Source organism: Diabrotica virgifera, chromosome 7, assembly GCF_917563875.1.
Source record: "Diabrotica virgifera virgifera chromosome 7, PGI_DIABVI_V3a".
In the NCBI taxonomy this organism is placed as follows: domain Eukaryota; kingdom Metazoa; phylum Arthropoda; class Insecta; order Coleoptera; family Chrysomelidae; genus Diabrotica; species Diabrotica virgifera.
Window position 1 is genome coordinate 29153305 of NC_065449.1, and position 25514 is coordinate 29178818.

The following is a 25514-nucleotide window of genomic DNA, read 5'->3' on the forward strand; positions in this document are numbered from 1 at the left end:
AAATTTCTCATCCAGGACATTCTTCTACGGCCTGGATTTCTTCGTCCTTGGATTTTTCCTTGCATTATATTTTGTAGGAATGTGTACTTTTGTCCTCTCATCAGGTGGCCTAAGTATTCAAGTTTTCTCTTTTTTATACTCCGTAGAACTTCTGGCTCGTTATTTATTCTGCGTATTACGATAAGGTTAATACTAGTTAAAACAATAAGAGTTATTCGAAATTAAGCGTAAAACATATTTTACACAGAGTGTTATAATATTACTACATAAGGTTCTAGCTGTAGAACAGCCTGACTTAAGGTACTAGTACACTTTAGAAGACCAAAAATAAGCAGTTTTTTCAAGAATTTTTTTTGTCAGAACCTTTATTAAAAATTGACATACACTTTTTACCTATTAATATCTAACTCTTAGAGAGTAATAAAATTAATATCTTTTTTTATTTATTCACGTACACTAATATTGTAGAGGGTACCAAAGTCGAGTCCTCGAAAAAAGATGGCGGACAATTAATCTCAGGATTGGGACCTCTAATACAAAAAAATCGTACGGCATTTGACAAAGAAAAGTTTCTTACGTGACTATTTACCACAATTTGGCCAAAAAATAAAAAATTAATATTTTTTAACCATGAAAAACTGAAGGAAAAAGGGCGATTTTTCACAAAAATTTTTCAAATTTCAGTAAAAATTTTGAGGAATTTTCACTAACGGTGGTAAATTGTCACGTAAGAAACCTTCCTTTTTCAAATGCCGCATCAGTTTTTTGTTTCAGTGATCCCAATCATGAGATTAACTGTTCGCCATCGGAACTACTTTTTTTCGAAGCCTCGAGTTTGGCGCCATCTACAATATTAGTGTATGTGCATAAATGAAAAAAAAAATATTTTTTGTACTCTCTAAAAGTTACATATTAATATATAAAAAGTTTTAAGTTCATTTTTAATAGAGGTTCTGAAAAAAAATTCTTGAAAAAATGCTTATTTTTGGTCTTCTAAAGTGTACTAGTACCTTAAAAATTTTGAAGATAGTGGCAGCTAAATTCACTACATCTACTACATCGTTCTTTAGATAGCGAATAATATGATGTCGATCATTAACGGTTATGGAATTATAAGACGAAGAAATTCCTCTTTAAAATATTATAAAACACAACACAATAAATAACAACCAAAAAATTAAAAAAATGTCTTATTAATCTTGTAAATACAAAACACAGTCGACGGCCGTTCTTTCCTATTTTAAAAGTCAGGGATTGCAAAAAATCTCGCCATAATAAAATTAATTCATTGGATCTGGCTCATCAACCGCTGAGCCGGATTCTTATAAAACTCCGAAAGTAGTTTTATCGCATAAGGCTCCGCCGCAAAACTGTTGTAAGCCGACCGTAATAAAACGACGATGAAGGACTTGTCGAGAAAATAAAAGGAAAGAACGAGACGGAGAACGGAAGAGGGATTCCGACAGTAATTTTCGAGATTGGCCCCGTCGAATCGGTCAGGGCGCCATCTTTCTCAAAGCGATATTGCCACATCTACGAAATTTGTGATGAAACTAAGAATTTAATTAATGTGAGGGGCCAAGAGAAATTAATAGTCTTGAAGAAGAAATAATATTAATTTGGGTAACATAGTAGATTATCATCACACTTTTTTGACAATATAAATAAAAATTGCTCAATTTCCTTTTTTTATTTGCAGTAACGGATTTAATTTGTTTGCCTACCAGTTTTAGCTTTAGTGCTTAATTTAAAGACAGTTCCATATTAACAAGGTTATGAAAAGATTTAGATTTGATACATTTTATGTTTCACATCTTCTGGAAGCATTTATTTAGTATGATTATTCACACTTAATCAATAACTGCTTACAGGAAGCACTTTGATGTATTGCACAACAACAATAAACCGGCGTTTTGCCTGATCACGGCAGCGCCATGATCTCTTGAGAAGAACTTCTAATTCCCTATAGCTCGTAAAGAGGAATCCAGAATTTGGTATAATGCTCTCAGCGGTAGTACCTACACTGGGCTTCGCTTCCGGCACTGCCGGAGCCGGCAAGCCACGAAGCAGAAATCTTTAACTCGATACATCTTAGCTCGGGATCTTAAATAAGACTTCTCAAAATGAAAACTCAACTAAGAATGGATAACTGAGACTGATCTCCTCTACGTAACTCGGTCGATTCTCCCTACCATAATCTCCCATAGCATCATCCTTTGACCAATAGTTATAATCAAATCATCTCTTCCATCATTCCAACAACCAATAGAAAAATTGAAAGTATATTTTTAATCACACCCACTTCACAGCCATGTTAATATTTGACCAATAAAAAAAGGATAAACAAGAACTCGTATGACGTCCAATTCACACAAAAAATTACGTCTCAACAATTCTGCAGGTGTGGTTTCCAACTGCAAACTATTAGGTCTGGATCCCGCTTATGAAAAAAAAGTTGATTAATAGCAAGCTGAAAATTTGTTAATAGCTTAAGAGTGTCTAGTCGGACAAACTTTGATATATGGGAACACTGGAATAGGGGAAGTTTTAATTGTGGAACAGGTTAAAAATTTGAAACGGTCAGACCACGAAAACGGCACATGTATTTTGTCCGACAGAACAGACTTAAACTCTCCGAACAGAGATTAAACTCTCATGCAAAAATCAGACTGCTATTTATCACCAAATGGGCGTTTTAATGAGTGGAACATGTAGAATATGTCAAATGACAGGAATTATGACAGGTGATAAATAGCAGTCTGATATTTGCATGAGAGTTTAATCTCTGTTCGGAGAGTTTAAGTCTGTTCTGTCGGACAAAATAAATGTGCCCTTTTCGTGGTTTGAGCGTTCCAAATTTTTAACCTGTTCCACAATTAAAACTGCCCCTGTTCCAGTGTTCCCATATATCAAAGTTTATCCGACTAGACACCCTTAAGCTATTTACAAATTTTCAGCTTGCTATTAATCAACTTTTTTTTCATACGCGGGATCCAGACCTATATGGAAAATCTTAACGTAACTTCTTAGATAAACATTATAGAGATAACCACTCAACTCAATGCTCAGAATCTCTTTTGAAAATTTAAAGTTTCTCACGATAGAATAGGACACTCAAAGATAATCTATCGAGGGGAAATATAATCATTGACGGCATAATATTCATATACACATCTTAATTCCCACAAACACTGAATTCAAATATGCTTTTAACATACAAACGAAAGATGGATTTAAGCCTTGAAAAAACGTGAGATACTTCCTGCAATCGCTTCACTTATTACAAGGATCTGCGATATACCGGGGTGGCAAAAAATACGTCTTTTTAAACTCAGATGTAATAAAATAATAAGGGATGAAATTGTCGTATCTTTGGCAACGTTTCAACTTTGAAGTAAAGAGTAAATACAACAACTATAGTCAAATTTTGGTGCAAATCGGTGCAGGCTCAGAAGATAAATTCTGCATTTACGCTGCCTTTTACCTTCATTGACTGGACTAGAAGTATTTCTTAAGTAACACTTTACCTCGCAAATGATGCCAATTTTGAACCAAGCGTGAATGTTCGGACTTTTATGACTTTAAAATAAAAAAAATCATTTCCGATCAAATTGAAAGTGGCAACAGAGCTCCAGTTCTCATTTTTCGGTGAGCAAGCTCTCTTTCTCAACTGCATTGTGTGATTAGCTTTTCTATATCCGGTTTTACGAGAGACAGTAGAAATTGTTTTCATTATCCGGAAAGTTGATGGTTCTTTTCTTTTTTATTCGTTTTCGGTTTTAGATTTCGTTTTGGTTTTTACGGCTTTCGAAGATTTGTCTTTTATGGCCCTTAAACTCCATTTAAAAGTAGTTTAAAAGATGATGCTTCGAAATATTTTATGGCTCATGTCCTAACTTTCTTTGCTGGTGTCGTTGCTATTAGTAAAGTTTTGGTGTAAATACGGAAAACTCTTGGTTAGCTTTTAGTTGTTTTACAAAATTTTGTACAGTTTTTATATATTGTAATACATTCTTTACTTTATTATATTTTTAACACTTTATTTTAATTGAAAACACTTAATTTATATTATTTATTTTTAACTTATTTACACACTAAAACATATGTATACTAAGAACATATACTAGAAGAAATAATTTACCTCTACAATTTATTTTATGTCATACCGGTTTAATATTGTGTATTTATTACTTAGTTACGAACCACATAATGGTATACTGCCCCCACGCGGGCATACATGTCTTCAAAGTATTCCAGTGGTACGGTCTCATTTACGCATTCAGTATTATTTTCTTCCATCCATTGTTAAAATTTAGCGTATTCCTTGTCGTACGTTTCTTTGGATTTTTTCGGTAACAGATTCTCAGTCGCTTTTTAGCTTTTTTAACCATTTCTTCAGAAATATCGAATTTCTCTTGTATTCTGACTTTTTTTTGACAATGTCACATAGAAAAGTTTGTTTACGTTAATAACAAATTGCTAACCAACATCACTTTCCTAGCAACGGTACTAAATACCTTCTGCGAAACAATATTACTTCTATTTAATATAAAATAAAATTAAAACGTTAATTGATGCAATGAACCGGTATGACATACAGTTTTGTATGCACTACGTGCATTAGTAGATGTTTATAACCTCGGGCGACATATGAACTCTCTGGCCAGAGGCCCTCGAGATTATAAGCTTGTCGCCCTTATAAATATTATAATATATAACGCGCACTTTTCCATCTAAATTATGGCTAAGTCCGTTCCACCCAAATTGTCTGTTTTATACCAGTACGCCTCTGATCTGGAACCTTCGATGTGGTGGCGACGATCTGTCTGGTACGTGTTCCAGTAATTTCGATCCTATTCGACGGGAACGCCGATATAATATGGAACAAGTAGACCCTAGTACCTGAAAATTGGTAGTTCGACGATGTGTTTACAAGAGGATTCTATCTATACTAAATTTACAATCAAGATAGAAATAAACGAACCAAGACCCGTTAAATGCTACTAGGAGCACTCCCGAATCATAATTTACAATGTATAAACTTTGGAAATCATGATTTGGGATTTACAGTGTATATACATTGTAAATTATGATTCGGGAGTGCTCCTAGTAGCATTTAACGTGTCTTGGTTTGTTTATTTCTACTGCATGTTGATTGTAAATTTAGTATAGGTCATTTGAAGGCATTTTAGTAACAATATTGTACGAAATAGATCACTAATAAGTCAGAATCGTTTGTAGTTGAGAGCGATATTGGTCATTTCCTTGTAAATACTGTTATGCTCTCTATTTTCTCTATGTTAAGAGGTTGATCAGTATCTTATTAATTCGATTAATTAATTAATTATTTTAATTACTACTCATGGAAACAAAACCAAAATTTAATAAATATTTCCAATAAAATTTATTCTCAGGGCTAATTGATTTTAAAGCATTACCTTTAGTTTGTGGGTTCTAGTATTTCTCGTTGCTCACTTCATCCAGGACAAAACAAGGAAAATAATTGTACTCAAAATCATGTAAATTCTACAAATATTATTTATATGCTATACCATAAATATACGATTTCAAATGTATGCTAAAACTCAATTTTGTTGTAAAATTTCTTATCTAATAAATTAATCTTTAATTAAAAATGAATAACCATTTTCAATTTCGTTGCAAAACGAAAATACAGCCGAACCATATTCTAGTCCAATCAGAGAGTGCTGCAAGCACCTCTACCGGTTTCGAAACTTATTAGTCTCTCATCAGGAGGCACATATGCTGCTCTCCCTGATCCAACCAAAACAAAACCCCAGCGTGCAGTCCCGGATTGCAACGAACGAAATGGCATAGATGCCCTAGCGGCAACTGCTACAAAAAGACTAAGTTTTCACTCTAATGGCATATAAAACAACATAATGCTATTCTACATCCCACCAGAATGAAAACAATGGGAACCTTCTCTGGTTACACCTCCGAGGCTTCTACAATTTGCAAGCCATACGGATGCTGAGACTAAGGAAGATGAGGGAATTCTACAATTTGCAATTCACGTCCCATCTGCTCAGCGCGGTAAAGTTCCAACGAGAATGGTTCCCTTAGCTTCGGAGGTGTAACCAGAGAAGGTTCCCATTGTTTTCATTCTGGTGGGATGTAGAATAGCATTATGTTGTTTTATATGCCATTAGAGTGAAAACTTAGTCTTTTTGTAGCAGTTTCCGCTAGGGCATCTATGCCATTTCGTTCGTTGCAATCCGGGACTGCACGCTGGGGTTTTGTTTTGGTTGGATCAGGGAGAGCAGCATATGTGCCTCCTGATGAGAGACTAATAAGTTTCGAAACCGGTAGAGGTGCTTGCAGCACTCTCTGATTGGACTAGAATATGGTTCGGCTGTATTTTCGTTTTGCAACGAAATTGAAAATGGTTATTCATTTTTTATTTACATTTACTCTGTGTGGAGTATGAAGGGAACCATTCTCGTTGGAACTTTACCGCGCTGAGCAGATGGGACGTGAATTGCAAATTGTAGTATTCCCTCATCTTCCTTAGTCTCAGCATCCGTATGGCTTGCAAATTGTAGAAGCCTCGGAGGTGTAACCAGAGAAGGTTCCCATTGTTTTCATTCTGGTGGGATGTAGAATAGCATTATGTTGTTTTATATGCCATTAGAGTGAAAAATTAGTCTTAATCTTTAATTCTACTATCACCTTTTTTTTAACAAATTTTCCTTTAAAAGATTTGGTAGACTGTTCTTATTATTATAAAAATAAAACAAATTTTAATTTTCACCTTTTTAAATAGATTACTTATATCTTCTATGAATTTATGAATGAATGAATTATGCTGTAAAATTGTCAATTAAAACAAATATGGTATGTAATATAAAACAACTCTCTCCTTTTTACAAATAATTTGACTAACCATTTTATCTTCTATACTTCTTATCATTGATTGTGTTGTCCTCGGTTTCCCCACACGTGCTCCTTCGGATGCTGCGACGCTCCTTATCTTCCAACTGCTTCACCAACTAACAGCACTCGCTCGAAATCTCTCCTCAATTTAGTCTATGACTCGATACAAACAATATCAATCTTTATACTTCCAGTATTTTTTTCTCAGCTCGATATCTTGTGCAAAATTGATAAAAATCGGCTACTCGTTCCAGACAGAAACTGGAATACACGAGGAGATTTTACTTCTCGACTCGATCACGATTTCGTCTCAACAGAAATCTGCTTATACGACCACCAACTTAACCACTTCACACAAAATCACTACTTTCTGAACTGGACTGCTCTCTTCAGATCTTAATTACACAGTAAATCTTTTTCCTTCATCCATCTGAGACTCCAACACTCTACTCCCCTCCATCAGTCTCCTCGCCAATCACAAGCATTTTCTCTACACATTACATCCCTACTTTTCTTTCTTAAAAACAAATAGTGTTGTATACAAATTTTCCATCTTGTAAAATTCCAGGAGATACCAAAATTAATTTTTGTCTTACATGCTAGAAAAACCCTATATTTTAAAACTAAACAATTGTTTATTACTCTCTTTACTTTCTAGGAAGCATTTAGAATTGTTCTATTGTTCACGTAAAACGCAAATACATCCACTTTCTAAAACCGATCGTAATTTAGTTCTATTGTTCTTGAATTGTTAAGTCCGTTCGTAGAATCTTAGCCACTAATGTTTTTTTCACTTTCCACGAAACACTGCTTAACGACTAAAATATATTATTTACAAATTTTGGCCATATACAGGGCGATGAAAAGTTACGATCTCGTGGTCTTGACATAAATTGAAATCTCTAAATTTTCCCCATAAAATTATATAACAATACATTGCCCTTTATCAATGATTTTGATATTGCAATGATTTTAACACTTAATTTGGTTAGTTTTTATTTTAATTTACACTTAAGTATGTTTAATTTATTTTTACTAAACACTATCTATCCATCTATCTATCTATCTATCTATCTATTTATCTATCTATCGATCTATCTATCTATCTATCAATCTATCTATCTATCTATTCCGATGGGTGAGTTGCCGGAATTTAATTAAAAATGAATATAATATAAACGAACGGTAATTTTATTGTTGTAACAAAAATGTGTTTCGCTTAAGACACTCGGAAGGAGGGTCGATTGTTAAATGACGGCCAAGGGGTGTGACCCGATACGTATGCCTGTCGAGCTGTGACTAAAGAAAGAAACCACAAACGATAATATGTTTGTGTTCCGTTTACTACTCTGACCAGCTGTCAATAAATCACTAGGTCTGGCGTACACTTTTGCAGTTTTAAGAAAACAATTTCGATGCATTAAGTGAGTTGTTGACATAATGGTCTGATATGGTAACTAATTTATGTGGGTGAGAAAACAGATGGTGACAGAGTAAAGCCATGTTTTGTATTTGAATGTGCATTTCGAATGACTAACGTTGTTTCGTTTTTGAGAAAAAATAATAAAAGAAATAAGATAATAAAATTAGCAGAAATAGTAATTATAGCGTAATGCTATATATCTATCTATCTAACTATCTATCTATCTATCTATCTAGTGCCCTTCATTTGTCCAAAGTTAAACGTAGGCTTCCCCTTTATTTTCCACTCTTCTCGGTTCAGTGCTAATGCTGCCCATCTGGTCCCTGCATATCTTTTTATGCCATCCGACCTTCTCATCTGTACATACAATTAGGTGATAAGTCTACAATACTGCCCCTGATGCGGCCGATAACTTTTGGGACAGTTTGGCATTTTTGCCATGTTTAAGCCAAACAATAACTTTGGCTTTAATTTGGCAATTAAAAAGACCCAATAATTAATTATATATGGGCTTATGAGAACACTGAAGGGACCTGGATACCAAAGAAATATATAATTGGACAAGGAAAGTAACAAAAAGAGGAAGATAAAAATAAATCAGACTAGAGTAAAGAGACTTTTGAATAAGGAAAGATGAATAGAGAAGAATATGAGGCATACGAACATGAATACTGTAAACAGGCCTCTTTACTAATAAAAATTAATACATAATGAACTATTTTCATACGAATACCTGTTTCAAGAGATCTGATTAATTTTCCAAACAGTACCGCTTCAAACACTGTATTTTTTATCGTTCTATTTTTACTAAAAAGTTTTAATAGTAGATTATAAAAAACGTTTTGGTACATTTGAATTTACAAACTCGAAAGCCAATACCCCGATATAGCCGACAACTTTTGGGATGGTTGGGATCTTTGCCTTGTTTAGCAAAGCAGTAACTTTGGCTTGTCACATGTTTTTTGTACGTGCATAGTTTGGACAATTATTAAAAAGAAACAATTATTGATAAATGGGTTTATGAGAACATGAAAAAAACTATAGAACTGAACACAATAAGGAAGACAGTGGCGAAACCTGGAAATAAAACAGATTAGAGAAGAATATGAGGCGTATGATTAGGAATGCTGTAAACGGGAGGCTTAATTAATAAAAATTAATAATGTATTATTTCCATACGAATACCTGTTTCAAGAAATCTTATTAATTTTCCAACAAACAGTACCGTTTCTAAACCTTTTTCCCTTCAGCAAATTACTCCCATTCATTATAAATTAGAGGAAAGATCCCTACATAATAAACTCCATCCCTTTTTTTAGAATTAAAAGCTCTTGCATTCATTTAAAAAAGAAGGCAGCCGCCCCACGCAGAAAAACAGATATATACACAAGAGGCGTAAACACAAAATTAATGACCCCTTCCTTGGGTCCTCTTAACAAATTTCCCTTCGACTCGTATTAATTTTTTGCGTTAATGCGAGAAACAGTTTCGAGGTTGACTTTATTGTAGGGTTGCGGAATTGTCTGCCTTGTTACAGCGACTAAAGGCAAGCGTCCACAGACCCGCATCGTACGCAACTGATTTTAGTTTGCCTTGTACAAAAACTTATGTAACTGCGTCCACTGATCCGCATCGTACGGATCGCATCATCGGGAATGCCGAAGGGTTGCTTCGAGAGGCAACTTTTGCGATGCGTGCCGATGCATCATTCGGAATGCCGATCAGTGGACGCACCCCACGCGCTCTGTTCGGAATTTCGCTTGGTCCAGTGGGAGCTAATCTACGGCTATTATTTAACGATCGTCTTCTTCGTAATGAAACAAGTAAACTCAGTTTTAACTTTTATTTTATATACATATTTGCAAATACATTTTTTTCATTTTTCTAAATGGTACCCTGTATATTAGTACATATTGCATTTTGTAGTAAATATTGCAGGCTTTCTTTTGATATAAGGTTGTACCTAGTTTATTTCGTTTTGTAGATATTTAAAAAAGAACTATATATTTTACTTTTTTCCGGATTTCTTATTACTAAGCAGATACATTAAAATATCATATTTTACCATACTAATAAAAATGTAGTTAATATGCATAAATTAATTATTAAATTAAATAAACAACCAATTTTAAAGTCTACCTTAGTAATTTTTCTACCCTAGCAGGTAGTGGCATCGGCAATATGATCGCTGCCGATACAGTGGACGCAGTATGAAAAATTAATCCGATGCGTACGATGCGGACCTGTGGACGCTTCCCTTAAATGAACACTTTATAGTCAATTTTTTTAGTCCAAAATTCAAAATTTACACAATAAGGGAAAAACTATGGCGAAGGTAGTCATAGTCCAAGAGCTGGAAGCCGATTTTGCTCGTGATAAGTAATATGGACAAACTATACATACAGGGATATGTTGAATTAGTTGTGTACATGACTTTCCCGTACTGGCGGAAACCTGAGTGGTGGACGAGGGTAGTTATAAGAAGTCAAAGTCGCGGTTTTTATTATTTCTTTGTGACGCTCACGATCGAGATAGTGCACCAAAATTTGGGAATAAGTAGGTCGTGACGTAACTAAGTAAAATCTCCAGAGGTGGAACGCTGGGTGGCCGACAAAAAGGTGGGGCAGGGATTAATATAAAAATTATAAGGGGTTTTTTTGTGACGCTCATGATCGAGATAGTGCACCAAAATTTGGGAATAAGTAGATCATGACGTAGCTAAGTAAAATCTCCAGGGGAGTAAAGCTGCGTGGTGGACAAAGGGGTGGCGGGCAGGGGTGAATATAAGAATTATAAGGGATTTTTTGTGACGAAGAATATTAGACGGAGAGGCAGCGCTGAAAAATCTCTTTGAATTTACTAAAGCTAGATTTTTCACAGTTGATTACTGTGATTGTGTAGAGAAACATACTGCGGTCGGTCAAGCGAAACGTAGAACAGGGGTTACTGAGAGGTTATTAAAATTGCTTTCCTACGAAGGTAATTAAATCCATTTACTAAGGCTGAAAATCAGTACACACATTCTAAATTAAATATAAATGAAAGTTATTATAGTCGGTCAGCTGTATGACGGGACAGAGCCGGTCGGTCGGCCCCAATAGTCGATTGAGGAAATGAAGCATTTTGGCTCGCAATTTTTTCGTCCAGCATGGATTTACTTGAAATTTTCACAGAAGGTATGGAATAGTCCAAGGATCATTTTCTATATCATGCCGCTATCATACGCTAAAACCTTGGGGTGTTTACCACCCCATCTCGGGGGGTGGGAATTTTTTATTACATTTTAACCATGTAATTCGATGGAAAAAGTGATTCTAAGAAAAAAATGTTTTTTACATTTTCTTCGTAAAACTAATATTTTTCGAGTTATTCGCGCTTGAAAATAACAGTTTTTCGATTAATTATTTATATGGGAAATAAGCCACAATTAAAATGAAAAAAATAATTTTATTAACGTTTCGACGCCCAAATCGGGTGACGTTGTCAAAATACAAAATATTACTAAAATAAACAAAAGAGTTGTTGCTAAGCAAAAAGATTCTTCTAATAATTTATTTAATCTCACTCATTTATATTGGCAATTCAGACATATATTGTCTGTCTTTAAAAAGACAACCAAATGCAACGACAGTAAAATTCTCGCGTTAGAGACTTCATAGTAAATCACAAGGGAAAACCAGGAAAAACCCTGCGATACTATCCCGACGTAAGTATTTAGTCTTACATTAATTTACTCTCAAAAAATAATACCAAATTCTGACTTGTAACATGTTTAAATTATAAATAATATTAATAATACTAGATATATAAGTAATACTAAAATATAAAATATGTACTAGCTCGATATTATTGACTTACTAATCTTGGTATTTTCTCTCTATTGACTTCCTCTTTCAGTATGGGTAACCACATCCTACTGCATTCTACCGAGGAATTTGCGACACAATTGGTTTCATTTAGCATAATTAGAGCCGCTTCTTTTTTTTTTTTCAACGAAAAAATCGACTTTTTTAGAGAGTTCTTTGAGAATACCTCGAAAAATATGCATTTAATAAAAAAACTGTAGATATCAAAATTGTATCTTTTAGTAACACAAACCCAATTCTTTTCCAATAATATCTTTAAGACCAATACAAACCGAGATACGGCATGTTAAAGGTTAGCTTTTTTCGTCAAATGCATAATTTGAAATATTCAAAGCCAAATAATGGGAATAATTTGCATTTTTCGAGGAAAACTTAAGTAATCTTTTTCAAGTATTCAATACGACCTTTCAAAAAAGCGGCATGATATAGAAAATGATCCTTGGACTATTCCCTACCTTCTGTGAAAATTTCAAGTAAATCCATGCTGGACGAAAAAATTGAGAGCCAAAATGCTTTATTTCCTCAATCGACTATTGGGGCCGATCGACCGGATCTGTCCCGTCATACAGCTGACCGACTATAATAACTTTTATTTATATTTAATTTAGAATATGTGTACTGATTTTCAGCCTTAGTAAATGGATTTAATTACCTTGTTCTACGTTTCGCTTGACCGACCGCAGTATGTTTCTCTACACACTCACAGTAATTAACTGTGAAAAATCTAGCTTTAGTAAATTCAAAGAGACTTTTCAGCGCTGCCTCTTGGTCTATATGCAATAAAACTTTTAAAGACAAATATTTAAAAATAAACCAACGATGGAAAATTTTTACAGACATCTCCAAAAAAAAATTAATTTTGCGGTGGGCATCAGAACTCGTCACTGGATTATGTGGAACAAAAAATTTAAAACGATTTAACTCTCGAGGTAACGCTGTCGAGTTTATTTTTATTTTTAACGATTTTTGAGTTCTTGGTATCACTTTGTAACAAAAGGGTGAAAATCAACATATTTGTTATTGCTAAACAAAAAATAAGCATAAAAATAAATATAACTCGACATCCAAATTTTTAAAGAAAATCTATGCAAAATTTCAGGTTAATCAATCTAATAGTTTTTGAGTTACAATGTTCACTATCTTCGAAAAAGCCGTTTTGAGAAAAACGCTTTTAGAGTTTTGACAACTTCGTCTTTGTCTTCTTATTTGTCTGTCAAATTGTAAAGTGATGCACATCGGAATATGTTTTTGAATCGCGGCTACAAAAGAGAAGGGGTGCAGTTGTTGAACGTTTCTAACTACGCTTAAGCGTGCTGGCGCGAAGCCGCGGCAAAGCGAGTCGAAGATAGGGATATTCAACATGCTGTATCTCTGGTAATTTTACTCCGATTAATTTGAAATTTCCAAAGAGTATGAAGTTATGCACTTTCATTTAAAATCATAAAAAATTAAAAATTTCAAACCATACCCCTCCCCCAAAAAAGAAAATATGAAATAAGTAACATATTAAGCTTTACCAGTGGCGACTCGTGGTAATTTAAGGAGGGTGTTCAATTAAAGAATGTAATTATACAAACGGCGAATAAGCACCGCAGGCGAAAAATTTTTGGGGGCCTCGCCAAAAGATGTTCTGTAAAATGAAACCTATCTTTGACCCGATTAATCAGGATGTCACACACCACACAGTTTTTTTTTTGTTTTGTGCAGAATATGATACCTACTGAATGATGGCGCTTCTTCGCTGGTGAAGGTGGACGATGAAGTTACGAATATTGAAATGGCTTTGTCAAAACTGAAAACACTAGACATGGAAAACAAAACAAAGAATGTAGTTTATCACACCCGCATAACCACGAAGTTTTTCTATATTGTTCAACTTTAAAACAATGTTTAAACTTTTTATTTCTTATTGCACATTCTTGTACAAAGTTTATCTCCGACTAAGTTAGTCCATTCTTTTTGTAAGAAGTCGATTTTCAAAAATATTTGCATTTTCTTTTATAAACTTCACTGAATAAGGCTCCATCCTAAAAAAACTACCAATATTGTATTTAATAAATTCCCACAACAGAAAATGCCAAACTGTGAATCGAAACGCTCCGCCCCGGTCTCTGTGTGCAGTGCACAAATCCTCAATGTTTTAAGATAGGAGAATCGCTGGTTCACGGATTTAAGATCTTTCGTTCTTCTATAGGTTTACTATATAGTGGCTGGGTTCAATTTGAATTCTGCACTTGCCACGTGCATCTAGCGTAGCGGTGTAGTTCAAATAAATTATATGATTAATAAAAACAGTTATATTGAACAGATATATATGATACTATGATATTTACGAGATTTAAGAACAAATATTTTAATGATACTATAATATTTAGGAGATTTTAAAAAATCTGTATTTTAATGAAATTTGATTGGGTGTTCACTGCACAAGTGAACCAATGGAGAAACCGCCCCTGAGCTTTACTAATGTTCATGTCGAAAAGCAACTTCATGAAATAAAACATTTTCTGTCTGTAAAAATCTATCTATACACTAGGTCTGAAACTTTGAACCGTACCCCGTAAATCCGTATGGAAAGAGCTAAAACTATTAAAAAGGGCCTTGCATAAACACGATTCTATTAATGGCGAAGATTCACCGTTCGTATGCCATTTTCCTCTCGACATTGACCTATTCTTCAAGAGCAAATCCTCGACAAATCAAACAACTCCGATAACCAAACACTCGAACACATCGTCGTAACCCATCTTAACGCAGGCTTCACGCTCTTTCGAATTTTTTTCACTTCTTTTTCTCTTGAGAGCCGAAGTGAAACAGCAAGAACGGAAATTTCGCGTTGTTGCTCGCGTTCTTCGGAATGAATTTAGGGGATTTCCTGATTTATTGTTTCCAGTTGTTGGGTCATGATTTATAGCCGGTCGTAGAGATCAAGAGAACATAAATACGTTTTATAAAGTGGCCGGCCAGAGATTAGTATGATATTTTTATGGCTGTGAATAGAAATTGATACTGGCATTTGTATTTCTGTATAGCCATTTGACAGGTAAACGGTTTCAACGAAAAGATGAAATATTGATGTATATATTACTAAATACAGTAAAACCTCGATAGAACGGACCTCTATTTAACGGACTTCTGATATAACGGACAAAAAATCCGATCAAATGTAAAAATAAATTTAATGCAAAAAATATGAAAAGTCGAATTCTGGAAAAAAAATTAGTAAGGACAGGATCTCGACACTGTTTTATGTTAACGCCAATGGATTGCATGGATTAACTGCTATAATTGTTGGCAAATCTCGTAAACCTAGAGTTGTCAAAAAATATGATGCATCATCTGCCCGTTTCATATTATAGCTCAAATAAGGATACCACAGATATTTTTAAAAAATATTTAAAATAGGTCACCACAGATATTTTTAAAAATTGTTTTTTTAAGACTTTGTACCTGCAGTGAAAAAATTTCAAGAGAAGAAACTGTAAATGCCGCCGAAAGAGGTGAAATGTTTATTGATTTTAGACAAACCTCCTGCTTTTCCCCCTGAAAATATTCAACATTCAGAAGATGGCAACTTTAATTGTGTGTTTTTGCCAAAAAATACATCGCTCATTCAACCCATAGATCGGTGAATAATTTTGGCAGCCAAACGAGTATATTGCAGAAAGTTTTTAGATGAAGTAGAAAAGTAAAAAAAGAACCAAACAAAACTTGATTTCTTTTTTAACTTACAGATTTGTACACTGTATATAAATACAGTACATATTTTCAAAAAAATTTACTGATTTTAAACCGATTTTTATTTAACGGACTTTCGGCTTTAACGGACATCCCGTTCCCCCAATTAATCCGTTGTATCGAGGTTTTACTGTATTAATTTGTACTAGTTTGTACATTCCACGCATTTCGACGGAAATCTCTTGATTTTTAATTAAAAGAGCAAATAAAATAATAATTCTGTAACGTAAATATTTCATTCCAATTTCTATTAGTCCAGGGCGCATATGTTTTGAGATGGACGTTGAGAGGTGACTAAAATTTTTTTGCAGAAATTGCTTGAAAATAAGTCAAATAATAATATTTGAGTTATCCTCCCACTCAAAATGGTCCGGAAAATTGTTTAAATAATCAAAATGTTAAAATATGAAGGAAAAATTCGATTTTTTTATTGGTCTTTTGATTATAACTTTAAAACTATTCATTTCCGAGAAAAGTTGTACTGACATAAAAGTTGCGTAATTAAATTTCCTACAACATAGAATTGGTTAAAAATTTAAAAAATAGTCACCCTTGTTGCAAAATAGCAATAATTGCGAAAAAAACCATACAAAAACAAGTATTCGCATTTTACGTTTTTCAACCATTTATGCTACACTTAGGACCTTCATATTTCACCCAAAAAAACTCTATGATACAGTAAAACAATACTGTCAATTTCATTAAGATCGGTTCAATAGATTTTGCAAAATAAATTTTGCAATCCAGCTTTCGCAAAAAAAATTCATTTTTTCAAAATGTTACAGGACTGAAAATAAAGCAGATAGCAAGTTGAATTTTTTTGCCTATAGAAGTGTACTGTACCTTTCATTTGCAATTTGCAAAATTAAAATCGATTAATTACCACGGCGTCAGGAAATTTTTTAAATAGACATTAATTTTTGGTGCTACGCGCAGGACAGCGGTGTTCGATTCACACAAGTTGATTTCCACCAAAATTTCCTCCAATCTTTATCTAATATATTATTTTCTTACTCTATATTTTGTTGTATTTTAATATTTTAATTCCACAAAAATCAAAATAATTTTATTATTGTTTGTGAAATATTGTTTAAACAATTGCATATGTTTAAAAATAATAAACTTTTATTCTCTAAGTTAAAATATATGAACAAAGAAAGTTTTTTCTAAAAAAAGTGTTTGTTCAAAGGATAGAGTATGTGTTTTTATTTTGCAATAACCAAATTTATTTATTTATATCGAAATGTAATAAAAATTAAAATGTATCAATCATTATCAAAGGTCATTGGAATGCCCAATCAGAGCAAACTATCCGCTGTCCTGCGCGTAGCACCAATAATTATTGTTTATTTAAAAAAAATTCCTGACGCCGTTGTAGTTAATCGATTTTAATTTTGCAAATTGCAAATGAAATGTACAGTACAATTCTATATGCAAAAAAAATTCCAACTGGCTATCTGCTTTATTTTCAGTCCTGTAACATTTTGAAAAAAAAATGAATTTTTTTTGCGAAAGCTGGATAGCAAAATTTATTTTGCAAAATCTATCGAACCGATATTAATGAAATTTACAATATTGTTTAACTTACTTTACTCCTCTTGATTCCATTTGGAACATAGGGCCTCTACAGTCCCCCTCCATTCATCTCTGTTTCTGGCCAGGGCTTTCACTTCTTTCCATGTTAACCCATTGTCTTCTAGCTCTCTGGTAATATTTCTTTTCCAGGATGTCATTGGTCTGCCTTGTTTTCTTTTTCCAGTTGGTTGGTAATCAGGGCTTGTTTGGTTATATCATCTTCATTTTTCCTTAATGTGTGTCCAATAAACTTCCATTTGCGTCTGTTTATCGTTTTGGCTATCGGCTCTTGATTAGTTTTTCTCCAAAGTTCCTTGTTACTTATCCGATTTGGCCAATATATTTGCAATATTCGTCTAAGGCATCTATTTACAAATGTTTGAACCTTTTGTATAATCTTTTTCTCTATTTTCCAATTCTGCTGCATATAGCAAAATACTCTTTACATTTGTATTAAATATCCTGATTTTGGTTTTGGTTGTTAATCTATTGGACTCCCATGTTTTCTTCAACATATAGAACGCATTTTTGGCTTTAGTTATCCTTCCATTAATTTCCTCTTCTATTCCACCGCTAGCGTCAATTATGCTTCCCAGATAGCAAAACTTCTGTACATTTTCTACTTCTTCTCCTTCAATGAATATACCCATTTCTCTTTCCGTATTTATCTTCATAAGTTTGGTTTTTCTTGTGTTAATCTCTAGTCCTATTTTTCTTGCTTCTTTTGTCACCTTTTCTGTTTTTTTCTGCATATGTTGTCTTTTTTCGGACACCAGACATATATCATCTGCAAAGTCTAGATCTTCAAGCTGACCGAAAGCATTCCATCTAATTCCTGTTTTATTTTTCGTTGCCTTCTTCATGACCCAGTCAATTAAGATCAGAAATAATTAATTGACTTAATTGACAGTATTGTTTTACTCTATCATAAAGTTTTTCACCATGAAATATGAAGGTCCCAAGAGTAGCATAAATGGTTGAAAAGCGTAAAATGCGAATATTTGTTTTTGTATGGTTTTTTCGCAATTATTGCTATTTTGCAACAAGGGTGACTATTTTTTAAATTTTCAAAAAATTCTATATTGTAGGAAATTTAATTACGCAACTTTTATGTTAGTACAACTTTTCTCGGAAATGAATACTTTCAAAGTTATAATCAAAAAACGAAGAAAAAAATCGAATTTTTCCTTTATTTTTTGACATTTTGATTATTTAAACAATGTTCCGGACCTTTTTGAGAGGGAGGATAACTCAAATATTATTATTTGAGTTATTTTCAAGCAATTTCTGAAAAAAAAATTGAGTCACCTCTCAACGTCCAAAAGTACTAATATTTTTACAGATGCGTCCTGGTCTATATTGATTTTATTCATTTATTCACTTTCTGTTTTGTTTTACTATTTTTCTTCTAAAAACAGTTGGCGCTTAAATCTAAATATCAAAACTAAATATTCTGTGTAATCTTTCACATTTATTTTTTATCCATATCTTTTCCACGTATTGAAAAGCAAAAACTCCCTACGTAGTTGATACAAAATGTTTGTCAGTTGGCAACTCTTGACTTCCATTCTGTCATGTCAGTCTTCCCTTAAATGGAACGGAATGTTTTTATAATTTCTGTCGTCTATTTAAGTTGGTGCTTCTCTTCATAAATTCATTTATATCTCTTAAATCTTTTTAGGGTAATTTGATAATTTCTTTATATTTATGTATTTAAAATTTTAACCATATCCAGTGTATTTCTTATATTTGTTTTTATACATAACCTTATTCTCCAAACCCACGCTTATTTTCACTCTTAGGGCTGTTTCACATTATAAGAATTTTGAACGTGCGAGGGTTTTCTCGTGCGGTAGTTTTGACGCACTTGTCCTTTTCACACAATACGAATTGAGTCGCACGAAGATATTTTGCTGTGTTGTTTGGGTAGGTAGATGATACGATGTCTGATATGTATCACGACGATGTATCATTACAAATGGGTATTTTTTGTCCATACTTTTGTCCTAATGTACTGTAATGCCTATTTAATTCATTTGCAATTTCTATTTTGTCAGTTATTATTTCTTATGTTTGTAATTAAAAGTCTTAATTTGTTTTTATAATCGTTGTTCTACTAAGTTATTTGTGGGATCTTAGATTAGCTCATACAATATATGTAATAAACTATTCTAAATGGGAAAGAAGCCACAATTTAACTAAAAAAAAATGATTTTATTAACGTTTCGACATTCGATTTTAGAAATAGAAATTTTTTTATTCGATTTTAAATAGCTTCATAACAACATTACATTCTATTTTTGTATCAGTACATGTTTTTCATGTACAAAATTTAAAAGACCCTCCGTCATCCACTCGTTTTTAAATGTTGTTCTCGTTTTAAATGTTGTTTTTAGATAATTTCACACAAGACGTGACGGCCGCCCTACTCCAGTCTTCACCGAGTCGTTTACCCTATAAAACTAAATATAATTTCGTAGAATAAAAGGTATAGGTGTATAGTTGCTTTTGTTTTGTTATAATAATTAATTTATTTATTATAACAAAGTTTTTAATTTGTTTAAATAAAGATTGTTTAAATAATTATACAGCTTTAAAATGAGAATATTTGTGGTTTTAACCTTAAAAGGTACACTTGTAGTAAGTTTATCTAAAAAAAAGTCTAAACTGGAAAAAATATGTAGTTTTCTTTTCTTATAAATAAATAAATCTATTATAACAAAAAAAGCAAGTTTGATATTTAATAATGCGTTAGTTAGATGGCTCTACTCGAGTTACATGGGAACAAAAAAAGAATGAAGAAAATTACTCCATGGGAAGCCGAGAAAATGCATTTTTTTAACGTATACCGATTTTGAAATTTGAGATTACATTTTCTCCAACCTGATTTTTGATTGGAATTTTGCTATTTTTGGCAATTTTCACTCGTAATATTGATAGTTTTTATTATAATAATATATGTTATGATTCTTTTAAAGATACGAAAATTGGTGTGAAGAAAGAGGATAAAAATAAAAAGGTGATGGTTCGAAAATTATGATCCTATTGTTTATATCTTTGCCGTAAATGCCGGTCAAATTTGACCGGTTGCATCTCAGGAACCACTCATCACAATTAAACGTTTTTTCTTTTAAAATAAGCGTCCTGCCGCTTTTTTTCCAATACCTTTTTCATGATTTAATTTAATTTATTATTTCCCGAGATATTCTATTTGTTTATAAGCCAAAAAATTGTTTATAATTTTAAAATATTCCTGAGGCCGCTTAAATAGTCTAATTTCAATTCTGTAAAGTACATTAGATAGGTACAGTGTCTTTTTATACAAAAATCATAGTTATTCTTATGTGTCATAATTATTGTGGTTATCATAGCGACCGTAAATTTTTAATTAACAATTCAATTGTTGCTAAACTGTTCATTTAATTTTTATCGGCTTCTGGAATTATAATCTATGTAAAAAGAGCTTTTATACTACTTATCTAAAATTTTAGTTGAAAATGAAAGATTTTATTGGAAAAACCCGCACTTTCCGGGGAAAATTTTCGTCGAAGTAAATCGGGAAAACACGTCTCTATGTTTTTGGTGTTTTTGGTGTAAAGTTAAAATCTTTGGAGTTAAAGAGCAAAAATTGCTGGTAAATAACTTTTCCTTGTATTTTGCTAATTAGCCCAGGGTATAACCCTGTAGGTTTTCTTTCTATATGACCACATTTAACTAAAAGCTAGTCAGATACGCTCATTATTCAAGGTCCCAATGCTCTTCCTATATTTTTTTACTTATTTCCCTGGTGTATGACATGGGTAAAAGACAGACGGTCCCGAATGTATTACTATTGTGTCATAAATGTGTAAGTGGAATAAACACGACCGCACAAACGGAAATAATCTTTAGTTCATTCTATTTGTGTCAAAAATCCTATTTGTGCATTTTTTCGCTTTATATATTACTTTTTCAAACAAAAACTCCGAAAGCGTTTCCAATGTGATTGCGAATGTTTGAAAAAGTATTAAAGAGCGTGGAAAACAAAGCAACAAAAACGAGAAACGCTACAACTTTTCTTTCTTTTTGCGCGAGTTCGGTTTTGCCTTTCGACAAAGGAAATGGCAATACAATATCTTCCTCGGCTCTCGCTTTTTTTATTAATGTTTTTCTGAATTGTTAATGGTGTTCTTTTTTGTTTCAGTGTGATAGCGAGGGTGAAGACGATAAGGTAAGTTACTTGTTTTTGTTTTTGCTGCTATATGGTTTGCCGGTTAATATTAGACCAGTAAAACGTAACGATTGATTCGATAGAAGTATATTTTTTCGAGAAATACGCATGTACCTACTTCTAAATTTCAGACACAAAAAATTAGTTCGTCAATTTAAAACAAAATTGTGACAGTTTGTATGGAACCTGAATTGGAAAAAATCGGTTGCGGAGAGAACAGAGAAAAAGAACACGAACAACAGAAAAAACAACAACAACAATGTAAAAAGAATTGAATAACATCTTTAGATGTATCAGAGTCAAACTCATAGGAGAATTTAAAAAATTCTCCTGTCATAGTGGCAGTTGCCAAACGCCTAGTATACGTCTAAAGGTGGGAAACTAACAATATAATGTAAATTTATAGGTTTCTATTGCTAATTTCCCATCTCTACTAGTTTCATCCCTTTTTATTGCACAACGTATTATGTTTTCCGTCTTTTGCGTTATTTTGCCGGTTATTAGCGCACTCATCAATGCATACAATTTATATTTATGTCTGCACTATTTTGATAGTGCAATATTTAAGTTAACACTAAATATTTTTCCAAACCGTCCCCCTTCTAAAAAAGAATGTTTTTAGAACAGTTAAACTATAATCAAAAATTAAATATTTAAGTAAACGCCGAATATTTCTCAAAACACGCCACACAAAAACAGGTTGAGAACCCAGTCTAAATAGACAATCATGATGTCTAACAATTGATTTTATAAATGGTACAAGCTAAAACGTAATAGAAAAATTTATTTCTGACGAAAGAAATAATGTTCAGAAACCGACTAAAAATAAACTGAACCAATGTTAACTCGTAACTTTTCTATTTGCGTAAACGATCTACATTTTAACCGACTACAATGTTATTTGCCAGTAAAACTTCCTTTATGTCTGTATTCTTTTTTCCGTCCGAACGAAATCACAACTCAGTGTACGCACGGGTGAACAAAAATGTCCCGATATGCTGAACTGTAATTTTTCAAATATTCTCCCCCTCTAAAAACGAGTGTTCAGAAAAGTTGAAAATATCAACAATAATCCAAAATCAAATATTTAAGTAAACACTCAATACATTCCACAAAAAAAACAGTTTCAGAACCAACCCTAAAAAGACAATCATGATGTCTAGCAATTGATTTTATAAATGAATAGCTAAAACGTAATAGAAAAATTTATTTCTGACGAAGGAAATAATGTTCAGAAACCGACTAAAAATAAACTTAACCAATGTTAACTCGTAACTTTTCTATTTGCGTAACCGATCTACATTTTAACCGACTACAATGTTATTTGCCAGTAAAACTTCCTTTATGTCTGTGTTCTTTTTTCCGTCCGAACGAAATCACAACTCAATGTACGGACGGGTGAACAAAAATGTCCCGATATGCTGAACTGTAATTTTTCAAATATTCTCCCCCTCTAAAAACGAGTGTTTTCAGAAAAGTTGAAAATATCAACAATAATCCAAAATTAAATATTTAAGTACACTCAATACATGCCACAAAAAAAACAGTTTCAGAACCAACCCTAAAAAGACAATCATGATGTCTAGCAAATGATTTTATAAATGAATAGCTAAAACGTAATAGAAAAATTTATTTCTGACGAAGGAAATAATGTTCAGAAACCGACTAAAAATAAACTTAACCAATGTTAACTCGTAACTTTTCTATTTGCGTAACCGATCTACATTTTAACCGACTACAATGTTATTTGCCAGTAAAACTTCTTTATGTCTGTGTTCTTTTTTCCGTCCGAACGAAATCACAACTCAATGTACGCACGGGTGAACAAAAATGTCCCGATATGCTGAACTGTAATTTTTCAAATATTCTCCCCCTCTAAAAACAAGTGTTTTCAGAAAAGTTGAAAATATCAACAATAATCCAAAATTAAATATTTAAGTAAACACTCAATACATGCCAAAAAAAACAGTTTCAGAACCAACCCTAAAAAGTCAATCATGATGTCTAGCAAATGATTTTATAAATGAATAGCTAAAACGTAATAGAAAAATTTATTTCTGACGAAGGAAATAATGTTCAGAAACCGAATAAAAATAAACTTAACCAATGTTAACTCGTAACTTTTCTATTTGCGTAACCGATCTACATTTTAACCGACTACAATGTTATTTGCCAGTAAAACTTCCTTTATGTCTGTGTTCTTTTTTCCGTCCGAACGAAATCACAACTCAATGTACGGACGGGTGAACAAAAATGTCCCGATATGCTGAACCGTAATTTTTCCGAGCAATGTAACCCTCCGAGTATTACGAAAACACAGTCAGTCGATTATTCAAAACGTCTTTGCCATACTTCAATATTCAACATCCGTGCTCAATCTAGCGTAAGAAACGTTCCCATTTTTGATCTCGATGAAAAACGCAATAGTACAGGAATCGATGTATTTCCCGCCCTTGTTTTGTAAATGCTTTTTGTTCGATGGGGAAACAAAGGCGAACAACGGTAGCTGGTAGCTTTTTAGATTTTTTTATGTGATCGAAGAATGTATAAACAAATCTTGCCAACGAAACCTTATGGGAATTTTCATTTCGAATGAGTTGCTTTACAAGTCAGCCAATCTGTTAAGAAGCACTTTACTTGCTGAATTTGTTTTTTTTTATATAAACCGCTTTAAACTGTTTAGACACTTAGCTTCAACACCTTTGTTGTTAAAAATATCCTCTTTTTAACTAGGATTTAGTTCATTACTGTCCACTACTGTCTCATTCGCTATGGTTGATTATTTCACTAATTGGTTCTACTTTAAACATGAGGAATTTACTGAACTACTATTGGTTCTTCTTCTTCTTCAAGTGCCCTTTTCGTTGCGAACGTTAGCAATTAACATGGCAATACTGATTTTGCTTCTCTTACTTCTGAGTAAGTCGACCGATGTGTCGAACCGAACCACTTCCACAGATTTTGGAGACACGAGTATCTTCTCCTGTCCGGCCTTCGTCTGAGGTTTATTTTCTCCTTGATAATCAATTGAAGTCATTTTCTGAAAGAAAATGACCATAGAGCTGGGCGGTCCACAGTAATCACTTGTACCCTATTACGCAAGTTATTGAGAAAAAACAGCCGTCAATAGAGAAGGTCACCAGCTGTACGTAGACTTACAAAAAGCATATGGCAGTGTGTCTCTTAGCAAACTATCGTCAACCCTACGTCAAACCAATATTAAACATCGTCTTGTCAAAGCAGTCCAAAGTCTGTATAATGGAATGACTGCAAAAAATACAACTGGATCAAGGATGTCTAATAATTCAAAGATGACATCCCACGGTTTTCCTTTTATATAGGGTGTCCCAAAAGTAGTGGAACGGTCGAATATTTCGCGAACTAAACATCGGATCGCAAAACTGAAAAACACGTGTTCAATCATTTTCAAAAATCTATCCAATGACACCAAACACCAACCCCCACTGCACCCCCTGAAGGTGGGGTGGGGGGTAACTTTAAAATCTCAAATGGAAACCCCTAGTTTTTCTTGCAGATTTGGATTCGTTACGTAAAAGTAAACAACTTTTATTCAAGACATTTTTTCGAACTGTGGATAGATGGCGCTATAATTGGGAAAAACGATTTATCCTGATACCATAGGTAAATTATAGAAACGGTCTAATATCTCGAGAAATACACTTCCAAATGAGAAACCAAAAAACAAGTTTTTAATATTTTTCGAAAGCCTATCGACAAACACCAAAAATGACCCTCCAACCCACCCCTTGGAGACGGGGTGGGGGTAAATTTAAAATCTTAAATA

General features: G+C 33.2%; 1 protein-coding gene across 4 annotated transcripts in view; it reads left to right on the forward strand.

Moving 5' to 3' along the window:
- Positions 1-25514, forward strand: part of LOC114328070 (uncharacterized) — an 865859-nt gene that overhangs the window by 288004 nt on the left and 552341 nt on the right. For all 4 annotated transcript variants that reach the window (XM_050656308.1, XM_050656306.1, XM_050656309.1 and 1 more), the window contains exon 5: positions 21683-21709. In XM_050656308.1, coding sequence (XP_050512265.1) covers positions 21683-21709 — 27 coding nt within the window. The remainder of the gene's footprint in view (positions 1-21682; positions 21710-25514) is intronic.